Below are 16,989 nucleotides of genomic sequence, written 5' to 3' on the forward strand. Positions count from 1 at the left end.
ATAATTTATTGTATTGGGACTAATGAGTTTCTTACCTTAACAAACATGACCACACATTTTCCTAGAATTTTACTAACAGGAACTTTATTGTAATAGTCACTCTTAAAAACTTCTTTTTCTAGAAATTTTCGTGTAGCCAAATGGAATGTTTCATTTGGCCGATAAAACCAACAGCCATACAACCATTTTTCACCTCAAAAACAAAGAGAGAGAGAAAGAAAGAGAATTACCATTAACAAAAATAACATATTCTTTGTAAAATGAACAAATACTCCATCCATTCTGCCATGGCCTAAACCTAGCAAGGTGCTTTTAGGCCACGGTTCCTTAATACAATTATCTTAGAAGAAACAATACTTTAAAATAATGAAATGTAATTAGGCCTAAAAAATGCTACTTTCCCCCTCCTATTAAAAGATGTATAATAAATAGAAAAAGGAAGGTGATGAGACCTACTCTACTCTGCTGGGTCAGGACACACATAAAGCTGTGTGCTTTTATAAGGATGTAAGATATACTAAAAGACATATTTAGCTCTTGGCTGACGGAATACAAAGGTATTTTACATGATGAACAGCTGAAAGAATTGGATTGCCTGGATCACACTTCTGCTTGCTTTTGGTTTCATTAACTCCTATTCATTCTCTATGTCTCAAGTTAAAGGCGGTTGTTCTAGGAAGCCTTTTTGAAATCAAATTCTAAGCTAAGGCACACGTCTGTCTATAACAATTTCTTCTTTATTTGTGATTTTTACCAGAGTGGTTTTGCCAGGGACAAAACACAGGCCTTTTGTTCTTCTGAATCTCTGCCATCCTACAGAGTTTGGCTCATGGTATGTTTTTAATAAATATCAGTTGAATGAATGAATCTCAGCTAGACTTCAGAAAGTTGTATTTCTTTCAACTCAGCTGTGCCACTGCCCAACAGTGCTTGATCCTATGTTTCTCATATAGTGGGTACTTAACTGCATTTACTGACAGTGTAGAACTATTGTTGAAACACATAAAATGTCTGAGTTACAATTTCCTTCCCTGGGAACCAAGGAGGAGTACAACAGTCACATCTCACCAATCTGCCCTCCAAATTAAAATGAACTTACCAGCAGAATCTTCCCACAGTCTCTCAATACAGACTATATGTGGTTGTAGACTGGCCTCTGCAGGCTCCACATAGACATAATCTCCAACATGGTACATACTGTTCTTAAAGCTGCAGTCCTGGCTGTATGTGCGATGTAAGCCTGAGAGGCCTGCAGCTCCAGAGGAATCTTCACTCTTTTCAGCTTCTTCGGTAAAAAAGAGAAAAATGTTCTCATGAAAGGGATGTTGGAACAGATGCAGGATTCAAACAACACATACTAATACATTTACTTCTTTTCTAGATACTCAAAGGCAGGATTCAGGACAAATAGTATGACATCCACATTCCCAATAGCCTCTATTCAAAACTGTCTTTTTGAATTACAGCCAACTGCCATTAATTTAAATAAATACATAAATAAAGCATCTACAGAATAAAAATAATCACCTTAATAATATATGCTCACTAGAGTCATTCTGGATGATACACAAACATATAAAGAAGAAAACAGGTCACTTGTAAATCATGTAATCCTAGAGATAATCATGTAATCCTAGGATAATGGAATCTTAGAATTGAGGAGATATGGAATATGTATTTCATACAATATACTGTAAACTATATATGCATACACTTAATATATCATGAACATTTCCCTTGAGATTAAATGCTTTTCAACAAGATTTTTATTTTTGTTAAACAAAACATTTAAAAAATATTTATTTATTTGGCTGTGTTGGGTCTTAGCTGCGGCACGCGGGATCTTTAGTTGCGGCAAAAGTTGCAGCATGTGGGATCCTTTAGTTGCAGCGCGCAGAACCGTTAGTTGAGGCATCTTTTTAGTTGCAGCATGTGGGATCTTTTAGTTGCGGCATGCGAACTGTTAGTTGCAGCATGTGGGATCTAGTTCTCTGACTAGGGATTGAACCCAGGCTCCCAGCATTCAGAGTGCAGAGTCTTAGCCACTGGACCTGGACCAGGGAAGTCCCTAAACAAAACTTTTTTTTTTTTTTTTTGCGGTACGCGGGCCTCTCACTGTTGTGGCCTCTCCCGTTGCGGAGCACAGGCTCCGGACGCGCAGGCTCAGCGGCCATGGCTCACGGGCCCAGCCGCTCTGCGGCATGTGGGATGTTCCCGGACCAGGGCACAAACCCACGTCCCCAGCATCGGCAGGCAGACTCTCAACCACTGCGCCACCAGGAAAGCCCCAAAACTTTTTAATGGCTCCCATATAAGCCATTATTTGCAAACACCGTAGGTTTTTTTCAGGAAAAAGCTTTGGCCACTTCTTTGATTACTTCCTTAGGATAATTTTCCATAAATGGAAGAGCTGGAAATAAGCATGTTAAACGTTTTTAAAATGCATATTCCAAACTGACCCCCAAAAGTCTGTACCAACTTAAGTCCTTCACTCTTTGGCTACAAGGGGGGTGGGGTCTGTTTCTCCATTCCCTCTCCAATACTGGTATTATAATTTTTTTTTAAGTTTTGCCATTTTTGGTGAAAAATGTTATCTAGCAGTTGATTAATCAAATGAATCCCTGTGACATAGGAAGCATATTCACAAGGTTCTTGAGAATTTTATACCAGCAGGAACACTGTCAACAGGCCTGAAACGGAGAAAGAGTACAAAAAAAAAGAAGGCTGTTAAACCTCCCAAATTCCAGAGACAGGAAACAGGCTGATAAAACTCAGCTGCAAATATGTGTTACCTTTCATGAAAAAAGATGATTCAGAGGGCAAAGTGTGGAGCCACAGAGAACTAATTCCATGCCCTGAAGCCTAATGCAGTCTGCCTGCCCGGATCTTGAAACTGCTTGGAATTGATGACTCTTTTTTTTTTTTCCATTTCTCCCTTTTTGAATGGGAATGTCCCTATTATCCTATGCATGTTCCATCACTATACTGTAGGAGCAGAGAACTTGTTTTTTCACTTTCACAGGTTCACAGATGAAGAGAAATTGTGTCTCAGGATGGACCATACCCAGAGCCTCAGCCATACACCTAGTTTAGACGATTTAAATAATGAGATTTGGGACTTTCGAGTTGATGGTATTTAGATTAGATTTTGGTAGCCGGTAGAGGGGTTGTTACAGTAACAAGTACCTAAAAAAATATGAAAGTGACTCTGGAATTGAATAATAAGCAGAGACTGGAAGAATTTTGAGGAACATGACAGAAAAAGCCTAGGTTGCCTTGAATACACTGTTAGTAGAGAAATGGATATTAAAGACTTGGCATTGAAGGCTCAGAAGAAAAAGTTATTAGAAAGTGGAGGAAAGGGGTTCTTGTTATATAGTGGAAGAAAGCCTAGCAGAACTGTGTTCTGCAGTTATGTGGATTCTAGGCCACCTGAGCTGATCTTTTAGATATCTTTTTCTTTGTTTATTTGTTGTTCTATTTTCTTGGAGATTTCTTCAACCTTTAAAACAATTTTTAAGTGAATAAATTTGATATATAACATTGTGTAAATTTATTTATTTATTTATTTATTTATTTATTTAGGCAGGCTGTGCCGGGTCTTAGTTGAGGCACATGGATCTTCATTGCGGCATGTGGACTTCTTAGTTGTGGCATGCATGCAGGATCTACTTCCCTGACCAGGGATCGAACCCGGGCCCCCTGCACTGGCGGTGCGGAGTCTTACCCACTGGACCACCAGGGAAGTCCCACATTGTGTAAATTTAAGGTGTACAACATGTTACTTTGATCTATTTATATACTGTTGCCACTGCAGCAGTTTACCACACTACATAACTATAGGACAATATTGCTGTCTATATCTACGTACTCTGCATTAGATCTCTATAGCTTATTTACTACTCTTTGCAAATTTGTTCTGTTAAACAACATTAATCTTATCCCCCAACCCCACTCTGCTATCATTTTTTTTTAAAAGCTTGAGATATAATTAATACACCATACAATTCATCTATTTAAAGTGCACAGTTTGGGCTTCTCTCGTGGCTCAGTGGGTGAGGGTCTGCCTGCCGATGCAGGGGACACGGGTTCGTGTCCCAGTCTGGGAAGATCCCACATGCCGTGGAGCGGCTGGGCCCGTGAGCCATGGCCACTGAGCCTGCGCGTCAGGAGCCTGTGCTCCGCAACGGGAGAGGCCACAACAGTGAGAGGCCCGCGTACAGCAAAATAAATAAATAAATAAATAAATAAATAAAGTGCACAGTTCGGCACTTCCATAGTGGTGCAGTGGTTAAGAATGCACCTGCCAATGCAGGGTACACAGGTTCAATCCCTGATCCGGGAAGATTCCACATGCCACAGAGCAACTAAGCCCGTGTGCCGCAACTACTGAGCCCATGTGCCACAACTACTGAAGCCTGTGTGCCTAGAGCCTGTGCTCCACAACAAACAGAATCCCCCACAATGAGAAGCCCGCACACCACAACGAAGAGTAGCCCCCGCTCGCCGCAATCAGAGAAAGCCCACGTGCAGCAACAAAGACCCAACACAGCCAAAAATTAATTAGTTTTCTTAAAAGTGCAAAATTCAATGGTTTTTGGTATACTACATTAATTTTTAAAAATTGTGGTAAGATATATATCACATAAAATTCACCATTTTTCGACGATTTAAAAAAAATAAATTTATTTATTTTTATTTATTTTTGGCTGCGTGGGGTCTTTGTTGCTGCACGTGGGCTTTCTCTAGTTGCAGCGAGCAGGGGCTACTCTTCGTTGCGGTGCACGGGCTTCTTATTGTGGTGGCTTCTCTTGTTGTGGAGCACGGGCTCTAGGCACGTTGGGCTTCAGTAGTTGTGGCTCGCAGGCTCTAGAGCACAGGCTCAGTAGTTGTGGCACACGGGCTTAGCTGCTCTGTGGCATGTGGGATCTTCACTGACCAGGGCTCAAACCCGTGTCCCCTGCACTGGCAGGCGGATTCTTAACCATTGCGCCATCAGGGAAGCTCTGGACGATTTTTAAGTGTATAATTCAATGGCATTAATTATACTCACAATGTTGTGTAACCATAACCACTATTTCCAAAACTTTTTCTTTAATCCAAACAGAAACTCTGTAACCATTAAATAATAATAACTCCTTATCTTTCTTCCCCACAGCCTGGTAACCTTTAATCTACTTTGTCTCTCCATGAATTTGGTATTCTAGGTACCTCATATAAGTGAAATCACACAGCATCTGTCCTTTTGTGCCTGGCTTATTTCAGATAGCATAATATTTTCAAGGTTCATCCACCTTGTAGTATGTGTTAGAACTTCTTTACTTTTTATGGCTGAATAATATTCCACTGTATGTAAATACTGCATTTTGTTTATCCATTCATCTGTGATGGATACTTGGGTTGTTTCTGTCTTTTGACTATTATGAATAATGCTGCTATGAACACTGGTATACAGGTATCTGCTTGAGTCCCTGGTTTCAGTTCTTTTGGATACATACCTAGGAGCAGAACTTATTGATCATATAGTAATGAAATGTTTAGCTTTTAAACAAATTGCCAAACTTTTCCATAGTGGCTGCACCACTTTACATTTCCACCAGCAATTTATGAGGGTTCCAATTTCTCCACATGTTCACCAACACTTGTATCTTTTTTTTTTCCATAACAATTATCCTAAAGGGTGTGAAGTGGTATCTCACAGTAATTTTCATTTTCATTCCCCTAATGACGTTGAACATTAATTTTCATGTGCTTATGGCCATTTCTATAATTTCTTTGAGGATATATCTATTCAAATCTTTTGCCCACTTTTGAATTGTGTTGTTTGGTTGTTGTTGAACTGTAGGAGTCCTTTGCATATTCTGGATACTAGACCGTTATCAGATATAATGATTTGTGAATATTTTCTTTAACTCTGTGGGTTTGCCATATTTTTAATTTCCAAGAAATTTTCTGTTCTGCAAATGTTCACTTTTTATGGCTTTCTGTTCTTGTTTTATGGATACAGTAGCTTGTCATCTCTCTGAAGGTCCAATTAGTTGGTTTTTAAAAAAAATTTTCTCCTGCTACCTTCAATTTTTTTGTTTCCTCCAAGTTCCATTTTTTTGTTTTGCTCTCTATTTTAACATCTTAGAGAGTTTTCCCTTAAATATTTGGTCCCATTTAAATAAATATCTGCTTCTATTTAAAAGTAAAACACTTGGGCTTCCCTGGTGGTCCAGTGATTAAGATGCTGTGCTTCCAGTGCAGGGGGCGTGGGTCTGACCCTGGTCTGGGAACTAAGATCCCACATGCTGCAGCCAAGAAAAAAAAAAAGAAACAAAAGTAAAACGCTTTAAAAAGCTGACTGGAAGCTCTCCATGCATACATAGAGCTGGATGGATTTCACTGAGGACCAGATGTTATCTTTAGATCCCCACTGCCTGGTCCATTTCTCAAGAGAAGAATCTTCTGTCTCAAAATTAAAAACCTGGGACTTTCCTGGTGGCACAGTGGTGGAGAATCCGCCTGCCAATGCAGGGGACACGGGTTCGAGCCCTGGTCTGGGAAGATCCCACATGCCATGGAGCAACTAAGCCCGTGTGCCACAGCTACTGAGTCCACGTGCCACAACTACTGAAGGCCGCACACCTAGAGCCCGTGCTCTGCTACAAGAAAAGCCACCGCAATGAGAAGCCCATGCACAGCAACAAAGAGTAGCCCCTGCTTGCCACAACTAGAGAAAGCCCACACGCAACAAGACCCAACACAGCCAAAAATAAAAAAAAAAAAAAAAGAACTTGGTATGATTTCAATCCTTTAAAATTTTTTAAACTTTTATGACCCAGCACATGGTCCATTCTAGACAATGTTCCATGTACACTCTAAAAGAATGTGTATTCTGCAGTCATTGGGTATAGTGTTTTACACGTCCGTCAAGTCAAGCTGGTTGACAGTCCTTGTCCCAGAGCTCAGGTTGCCGTAAGAACACCAACCATAAATGGGGTGGCTTAAACAATAAACATCCATTTCTCACAGTTCTGGAGGCAGATTTGGTGTCTGGTGAGGGTCCACTTCCTGGTTCACAAACAGTTGTCTTCACACTCTTCATCCCCTTACAACGGCACCAATTCCACTGTAGTGGCTCCACTCCCATGACTGCATCCAAACCTAATTACATCCTAAAGGCCCCATCTCCAAATACCAACATACTGGAGGCTACAACATACAAATTTTGGTGGGAGACACAACATTCAGTCTATAGCAATCTTATTTAAGTCATACTTTTGCCAATTTTTGGTCTAGTTAGTCTGTCATTTGCTGAGAAAGGTGTATTGAGACTATAACTGTTAACTATTTCTCTTCAATTCTGTCAGTTTTTGCTTCATGTATTTTGGGGCTCCACTGTCAGGTGCATACACATTTATAAGTATTATACGTTCTTGACCCTTTTAACATTATAAAATGTCCCCCTTCAACTCTAGTAATATTTCTTAAAGTCTATTTGTCTGATTAATATAGTCACTCCAACTCACTATGGTTACTATTTGCATGGTATATCTTTTCCCTTCATTTTCCTTTCAACCTATTTGTGTCCAAATCTAAATGAATCTCTTATAGACAGTATACAGTTGGATCTTACTTTTTAAATTCAGTCTGATAACCAATGCATTTTGAATGGAGTGTTTAGTCTATTCACAGTATGTAATTACTGATATGATTGAATTCAAGTCTGCCATTTTGCTTTTTTTTTGTCTTATTTTTTTGTTCCTTTTTTCCTCCTTTACTGCCCTCTTTTGTGTTAAGCAAGTATTTCTGGCATATCATTTTAATTCCTGTATTGACTTTTTTTTTTTTTTTTTTTGCAGTACACGGGCCTCTCACTGTTGTGGCTTCTCCCGTTGCGGAGCACAGGCTCCGGATGCGCAGGCTCAGTGGCCATGGCTCACGGGCCCAGCCGCTCCGCGGCATGTGGGATCTTCCCGGACCGGGACACAAACCCGCGTCCCCTGCATCGGCAGGCGGACTCTCAACCACTGCGCCACCAGGGAAGCCCCTGTATTGACTTTTTCTCTTTGTTATTACTGGTATTACAATATGCACCTTTAACTTGTCACCATCTATTTCAGGTTAACAGTGATTTAGTTTCATTCAATATTGCAACTTTGCTCCAATACGGCTCCATTCCTTTGTGCTAGTTGTGTCACATATATACTTCCATAAATGTTATAAAGTTAACAATAGTGTTATTATTCCTTTACTCAATCTAATGTTTGGAAAGTTATATATTCTAGGTATTTATGTGAATTCTAACTTTTTCAGAAACGATTAAATTTCTAATAAAAGTTCCTACTTTCAAATATTTCTAAATTCTGGCAAGTGACTCAAAGTAACATTTTTAGGTTGATACAATTAAAATAAAAATTTCCTCCTAGTTATGTGGTTCAACCAAAATATCATCTACTTGGGGACTTCCCTGGTGGTCCAGTGGTTAAGAATCCGCCTTCCAATGCAGGGAACACGGGTTCGATCTCTCATCGGGGAACTAAGATCGCACATGCTGTGGGGCAACTAAGCTTGCATGAGGCAGCTACAGAGCCCACGTGCTCTGGAGCCTGCGTACCCCAACTAGAGAAAAGCCCACGCACCGCAACGAAAGATCCTGCGTGCCACAACTAAGACCCAACACAGCCATAAATAAATAAATAAATAAATAAATAAATAATTTGAAACAAAAACAAAATATAATCTACTTACCTGGCTGAGTCCATATGAGGAGAGCCATGCTGTTGAACAATGGGGCAGAAACTTTATGCACTGCTGAGAATGCTCTCTAGCCCCAGCTGTGCCCCTTAGGTTTTTATCTACCAATAGTATTAAGAGGTATTTAGCTTCCACACTTGTGAATTAATTAACTCTGTTCTTGAAATACTAGAATAACAGCTGTGTCACGTATAACTTCCAACCTTTTCCAGTCTGATGAACAAATTGATAGTGACAAAAACATTTCCCATCTTACTATGTCTGTTTTGAAAGAGTCAACACCCTGAGTCTACAAACAGGACTCTGCTCCACAGGTAATTATAAGACCAGTTAGGACAGATCATAATAATGTTTCTTCATATTTAATAAAATGAAAGAAACTAACCTCTTTTTTCTTCTTCTCGTTTTAGTTTATCTTCCTCTATTTCTTTCGGTAGTTTTTCCTTTTTCTCTTTCTCCACATCATTATGTAAATGTTTTGTGGTATAGCTGAGTGCTGGTGAAAGAAGGATCTCTCCATTTTTGCAGAGTTCATCACGAATTTTAATAAAAAACTGCTGAAGTTCTACCGCATCCTCATATATTTCAGAATCTGTCCTATAATAGCATTAAGAGTATTCACTGACACACAAGCTGCTTCTTTTAAGCACCCTGCTTATATGTTAAAGCATTGTATGAAATGCTTCTTTAATGCATTAATTGATACAATGGTAACTTCTGTGCAGTTCTAATAAGACTATCTCCTTAAAATTTGTTAGAACAGAATCTGAAGTGTAATTTTACCTTGGTGAGCCTCATGCTCACCAGTTTCCTTTTCCTTAAGGCTCACTCCTTGTACAGCTCATGTAAAAGGAAAGGCCTCATACAGCTTCCTGGGGAGAAACATAGCATGTTCATTGGCTGATTTTGGCAACAGAAGGGGGTTGCCACAGTCAGGGACTATACTAAGGCTCCACACCATGTGCAGCACTTACTTGCATCTAACCTTTGAATTAATTTTTACTTTCTCTTAGTTAAGGGACCAACACACTGTATAAGGTATTAACAAAAGATTTAGCCCATTTTCTTCTTTTTGGATCTATATCATGGTTGCTTAGGCTGGTACGACTCCGTGAATATTTGAACCTAAACTGCAAAGTCCTAAGGGCATCGTAAAATGGTTACAGGCCTCAGAGTCAGTGTTCATGTTAGTTTCCCAGAAATAACTACATAATTCTGGGGAATCACCAGAGGCAACATGTGAAAGATAGAAAAAAAATTATCTGTGTCATACTGAAAACTTTTAAAAGATTCTTTCACCATTTATAAAATGAGAGGATTGGGCAAAATGAATTTCAGAATTTAGACTCAAAGAAATTCTATTACTATTTCTAATCCACTGTTGGTCTGAGGAAGGAAGATAATTCTATTAACTAAGAATATCAGGGTCTAAAAAATTATGCACAAAGGTAACCAGAGACAAAGACTTATTAGCAGCAGTCATGGAGACATTCTGGTCAGGCTAGTGTGGATGGTGTAGCAAGCCCAGTCAGCTGTTTGCTGATACGGATCACTAGAGCATCAAACTTGAACGAAGCCTCCAGAATGCTTCTCACCAGCAAAGGTGAACTGGCAATCTAAAACACTGCCGATAACAACCTAAATGGATGTTTCAAGAAAGATTCTAAAATCTTTTCAGGTTATAGCAATGCTAACACTTGTAGGAAAGCAATAAAAATAAAACTGGCCAAGGGAAAAAAACTCCTAGGGCACTATTTTGATGCCTATTTTCTGAACAGAGACTTCTGAAGACTGTTCGCTTGAAATTAATTTTACAAGAGCTTACAATTTTAAGTATAAAATTAAAACTGAAAACACTTTTGATAATCCACATTACAATGAAAGGGCAGATTCATAATTCCATCATGTGCTCAGAACAGTGTGTAATTTATAAAACTTACAAATTGTTTAGTTCTGGGTTTTTCCATTTAATATTTTCAGACCTTGGTTGACCTCGAGTAACAAACTGCAGAAAGTGAAACCGTGGATAAAAAGGGGAATACTGTAAAGTCACCTTGGACTCTACCTCCTAGGCCTCAGAAGCAAAAACTAACCATGTCAACAATGCTAGAAGCAAAAGAGCTCATTTCCTAGAGATACAAATCTGCTTAATTCTTAAAATAATCATGTCATCTATACAAGAAACAAAGTTGATAGTCATCTATATAAGAAACAAAGTTGCTAATAATCTAAGAGACAAGTCTATTTTGGAAGACTCACAGAACTAACCCCAAGATATACTGGGGGTAAGGTAGGGGGGCAGGGAGGAGAGGAGTGACTTTAGACTTAAGGACTATTTAAGTAAACCGTGAGTAAGGGTGGAACTCTAAGCTCCATGAGAGCAGGGTTCGTCTGTTTTGTCTACTGGTATATACCAAGTATCCAGAACATTCTCATAACTGGTAGTCACTCAATAAACATTTGTTGAATAAATGAAAACTAACAAATAAATGAATGCAGATTTTGACTACAATATGTCCCTCCATATTTCTCTTTATTTCTATCTGCACTGTTGAAGAATAAGGACCATTTACTAAATGTGTCACTCAAGGGCCTCTCCAATCTGACCCAACTCCACGTGTCTCTTGAACACACTATATTCATTTCCTAACCCTATACCTTTACTCATACCACTTACCTTATCTGAATCCCACCCATTTTCCCATTCTTCTCTGACGTCTCATGCCTTTTTAGAACTCTAATGCAGTTCCTTTACTCCACCATCTTTTACTAAATATCAAGTTGTTAAACGTTATCTCATGCCTGGAATTATTTTTCCCTAAGCATAGGCGCTATCCCAATTGTCAGACTTCAAGCTCTTAGAGCACACAGCTCAAGTCTTATCATCCCTGGCTGTGATAAGGGATGACTGGCGTCTTGGTGACTGGCTCAGCAGTGGCTCTCTACAGTGGGGAACAAGATGAGCCAAGCCACTTACTAGTTGTGTGACTTTGGCAATGTATTTCTCTCTGTCGTGTACATCTTCGTATAAAAATTAGGAAGATTATCACCTACCTAGAATGGCTATTATAAGGGTTAGAGATTATGTACATGAAGTACTTAGCATGGTGCTTTACAAAGGGCAGGCGCTCAACAGGAACATCAAACATTACATTACTTTTAATTTTTCTTTCAAGATCCAGAGCAAACCCAGGCTTCACAGATTCCTCAGCTGGAATCACCCCATGCTCAGTGACTAAAGGTCTAGCTCTCAGCATGATAGACTATAAGCTCCAGGAAGGTAGGGTTTGTATTTTTAACTTTTTATATTCTCCCCAAGCGACCTCAAGAGCATATAGAAGACACACTGTAATTGCTGAACTGAAACTGTTTTCACAGCTGAGTATATACTATTGTTGTGTGGCAAATATACAGCACAGATCAAAATTAGAAGGGAATTTAAGTTTGATGGAAATTTAAATTTGATTTCTTCTTCTTTTAGAACATTTAATGTCTACAGAATGAACTTAAAAGTGATGAATCTGAGATTAAAAAGAAGCCCTTTTAGACATCTGAAATGACAATCAAATTTAAATCAGTCTAACCTCAGATCAGTATCTTAGAGCTATTTTAATTTATTTAAAGCATGCTTGCATTGAACTCAAACTTTAAAAGGAAATCATATTACAATTTCTAATTGAAAGCATTTTATCCATTAAAAATACATGTTGTACAAAAGGCTATATTTTAAAAGTTTATGTTTTTCAACAGATCTTCAATTTTGTCTCATTCCTTCCCCTCATTGGCCCTACTCTAGACAATTTAGTAGTGTGCCTTCTCTCCTCCACAGACTATACTTATACTAGCTCTCTATAAGTTTTGGCTAATTAAAATTCAAAATAGCACCCCATCAACTGTAATCATGTACCTATGCTGAAATAGCACATCAAAGCAAAATTCTTTCTTCTGTTTTACATTAAATGTCATACCTTCTCAAAAAGAAATGGTTTTGAAAACATACCGATTCATCCTTCTTGCCCTCTCCAATACTTCAAACATATGCTCTTGAAATAAATCGAGCCGCCGGTAGCGATTATTTTCAACATTCTTCCTAATTATGTCAAAAGTAAGAGGAGGTTTGTTTGGAAAGCTGGGATCCACAGCAGGAATTTCTGCTAGGGAATCACTGTAGCATCTTCCTTCATCATCCTGATGACTCATGACTGACACAAAAAGGTTATGGATAAGCTCCTGAATCAGCAAGGTTACATTTGGGACATGAGAGTCCTCATCTCCTTCTAGGTCTCTCCGAGTTTCAAGCAGGACTTTGTGTAGGACAAGGGCATCTTTGTAGATCAAAGACTCGGGCTCATTGTATGTACAGGCATTGTTAAACATCATGACGAAGTCCTCAACCATGGAGTCTATATCTTGGTATTTGTTGGCCATCATGTGGCTTCGAATTTTTTCCATGTCCATGGGTTTTTTAATGGTCAAATAGTAGTCAGGCAGCTCAGATCTGGAGGGAAGCCTCAGAAATATGGCACTGAGGCGGCGACCCCTCTTATCAGTATAGTTCTTTACAGCTTCATAGACTTCATTTAGTTTCTGCTGCATTGGAGTCATATATTTTGATTTTTTAGGAGAAATACCGCTCTTCCTACCTAAAGAAAGATTTATATTAAATGGATAAAATAAAATATATGAACCTAAATTTGTAAAAAGGTGGTAGCATAACCACAAGGAAGGGACTATTCCAGTGATTTATAAAACACAGTAATTAGTATATTTCTAGTGAAACATACCCTATCAACAAAGAAAGAACTAGAAAAACTGTTTTCACTACTCATATTTTTGGTGGGAGAGTAAGTACTATTATGTTGAGATAGTTGTGAATAAGGTAGAATAAAGGAAATGAGTAGCTATGTGACACTCTAACTCCATCTCCTATGGTATCCTTGAGAACTGAGATTTTCATCAAGGCAGAAAAAGAGATCAAGATGTTAAAACAGAGGACACTGAATAAAAACCTTGTGGCCTTGAATCGCAACTGGGAGTATCAGTATGAACTTAAGATGTATTTTCTCTTTAAATATAAAATACACACACACAAAATTTCTTAGCTCTGTCCACTGAAAATTCTAGAAACAGTGACCAACCCAGTTGCAGTATACCCCTATATAATTTTGACTATAAAGACTATAGCTCTGGAATACTGATTTCAAATACTAATGTTAGTAGCTCTTTGGCAAATGGCTAATTCCTAGTCTATACAAGATGAGCCTGGTATAGCTTGAAACACTAGACAGTAAAGAATCTACCAATGACTTCTTACCATGGTCAGGTCAAAAGACCATAGCAGCCAGTCTGGGACAACGTAAATATCAACAAGAACCATAATTGCAATGGGTTATAAAACTCAGCAATATGTTTAAATCTAGTAGTTCTTAATGATAAATAAAAACAAACAAACAACAGGGTAGATGTTGCATGACTTTAGTAAACCAATGCATTATTTTCTTTGTATTTCATTATTTTGAAAACTGGTAAATAAAAGGAGAAAAAAAATCTAGCTTTTATCCTTTCAAAAACCAAACAATATACACAAACAAACAAAAAAACCATACCACTGGGTAACCAAACACTGGATGAGGCAAAGTTTATTTATATAGAAGTATGCCAGTTAGTAAATGAGCAAGGAATGATAAAACTAAACTATCACTATCTAACAGCTCTTCAATGAATTAAGCATCAATAGCTATTAACATAATTTAAAGAAACAACCAGATATTATGTGCCACCTGATGGAAGACACTGTATCACCTCTGAAGTCAGTTTCTGTGTCAAAGGGATGGAGAATCAAATTTAAATCTAAATCTGATCGACTACCAATTTATAGGAACTAAAAAGGACAAAAGAACACGTGAAACTACAGCAAAGGGACACAATTAGCAAAACCTAGACTGTGGGAAACTATAGTACAAGTAATTTCTTCAACAAACTGCAAGGGAAAAAAAGAGAGAGGGAGGGGAATTTATAGATTAAAAGAACTATCAATCAAATGCAATGTGTGGACCTTATTTGCCAAGTTGAAACTGAATCTAATCAAGCCTTTAAAGTTAACTTCCATTTATGAGAAATAAGGGAAATAAAGGAAAAAGTTAACTGACATCACAAGGAAGTGAACTAACTAATCCAGAACTTTCGACTGCACAATAAAGTGACCAGGTTTCTAGAGTTAATGGCATGAGGATAAAAAAAGGAGGGGGACTCCTCTAAACTATGAGTTTAAGGACAAAATAATCAAATGTAACATATAGAACTTAATTAGATCCTGATTTGAAGAAACCAACTATAAATATACATTTGTGAGACAATCAGTAAAATCTGAAAATTTTTCAGGTATTAGATGAAACCAAGAAACTCCTAATTTTGTTAGGTGTGACAATGACTTCATGGCTATTTAAGAAAATATCTGCGTATTTTAGAGATGCATAATGAACTATGTAGAAATAAAATGACATGATTGGATTTGGCTTAAAATAATTCAGAACAAAGAAAAAGAAGGAAAAAAGGGAAGATAGGAAATAAGTATGGCAGAATCTTGATAAATGCTGAGTAACAGGTATATACAGGGATTCACTGTACTATTCTTTATACTTATATATGTTTTGAATTTTTCATAAAATTGAGAAATGAAAAAATTAACATTGCATGTTAAAATCTCCTTTCCCTGAACTTAAAGAAAAATGTATTTATATATATTTAGATAGTTATTGTTAAAGTATCTATCTGTCATTAGTTTCCTAACTCAACTTGTATAATGAATTCTAGTTTTAAAAGGCATTATATCCCTATAAATTAGAAGGTTTTCGTTTCTGCAAACCTTCTGTGTGCTTTTACAATTCCATGAAGAGATAAATGAATGGCATGACAAAAAGGAATGATCACTTAGCAATAAATCATACCCAAAGCTATTGTAAATTCAGTTTACAGTCATTTCATATAAAAAATCAGGGTCTGTTTGTTTTTTCCCTTTTCAGCAAATACGACTCTAAAGAATATTTGACAACACCACTGTCATTTACTTGGTATTTATTTTACTTATATATTTTAAATAAGGCAGAAACCTCTTCTTTAGCCCAATGGTACTAATTGTTTTTGCTGTCTCTCTTCTCTCTCACAGTTTTCAACCAAACAACCATCCACAGACTACACTCAAAAGACAGCCAAGGGCTTCCCTGGTGGCGCAGTGGTTGAGAGTCCGCCTGCTGATGCAGGGGACATGGGTTTGTGCCCCGGTCCGGGAAGATCCCACATGCCGTGGAGCGGCTGGGCCCGTGAGACATGGCCGCTGAGCCTGCGCGTACGGAGCCTGTGCTCCGCAACGGGAGAGGCCACGAAGGTGAGAGGCCCGCGAACAGCAAAAAAAAAAAAAAAAAAAAAAAGACAGCCAAGTTAACTTACAGTACAGTGGCTAGACATCTCTAACCTCTCAAATTCTGTCTAGGAGGAACTACTGGGACTAATCTTTAATTCTAATAATCAGCAAACAAACATACAAAAAAAAATAGAATAAAATCTGCCACTATACTCTTCCAGGCATCACATGTAGAAAAAATATCTATTCTTACTATTTAACATTTACAAAATGTCCACTGCATTCAAGAAAGCAAAACCTTTGACATTATATTCTTCTATTCCTCACATGCTTTTATGTTTACTTAAAATACGGAAGACAGTGCTTAAAAGGAAGCAAGAAACTCCATGCTGTAGTGCAAGTTCAATTATATTCACCAATTAATTAAATATTATTTCAGTAAATCAGCAATTTATCCTTGATGGACTGAACTGAACAATGAAGTGTGAGGCTGCCTTACTCAGTTTGAGTTTGGGAGAAGCCATGTCATCATCATCAGGCAGTGGGCCCAGCTCTTTCCTTTTATCCTTGAGTAACTTCTCCAGGATGTGCGCATCATTGTACACCTATATTTAATTACAAATATAATTAAAATTATTTTTTAAGAAGCTTTCTACTGAAGTATAATATACATCCATAAAGAAGTTTTAAAAACATAGGATAGTTGAGAACTAAAGAAATAAAGCCTGAGATCACTACAGAGCAACAAAATCACACCTCCATGGGGTGGGCCTCAGCCTCAACTGGTTTGTTGTTTAAAGTTTTCCAGGTGACTCTAATGTACACCCATGCAGGCTAAAGTTTGAGAACTACTGTACTAGAATCATTGCAAGTTTTTGCAGAAGTTC

At 38.0% G+C, this 16,989-nt stretch overlaps 1 protein-coding gene across 9 annotated transcripts in view; it reads right to left on the reverse strand.

Annotated features, from left to right (window-relative positions):
• The window catches only part of PBRM1 (polybromo 1), a 101,279-nt gene that overhangs the window by 36,051 nt on the left and 48,239 nt on the right, over window positions 1-16,989 (reverse strand). For all 9 annotated transcript variants that reach the window (XM_029244296.1, XM_029244290.1, XM_029244298.1 and 6 more), the window contains 5 exons: window positions 16,602-16,707; window positions 12,743-13,385; window positions 9,128-9,339; window positions 1,100-1,285; window positions 36-193 (listed from right to left, as the gene is read on the reverse strand). In XM_029244296.1, the coding sequence (XP_029100129.1) occupies window positions 36-193; window positions 1,100-1,285; window positions 9,128-9,339; window positions 12,743-13,385; window positions 16,602-16,707 (1,305 nt within the window). The remainder of the gene's footprint in view (window positions 1-35; window positions 194-1,099; window positions 1,286-9,127; window positions 9,340-12,742; window positions 13,386-16,601; window positions 16,708-16,989) is intronic.

The sequence above is a fragment of the Monodon monoceros genome, unplaced genomic scaffold, assembly GCF_005190385.1.
Source record: "Monodon monoceros isolate NGI ecotype Baffin Bay Population unplaced genomic scaffold, NGI_Narwhal_1 Super_Scaffold_3, whole genome shotgun sequence".
Taxonomy (NCBI): Eukaryota; Metazoa; Chordata; class Mammalia; order Artiodactyla; family Monodontidae; genus Monodon; species Monodon monoceros.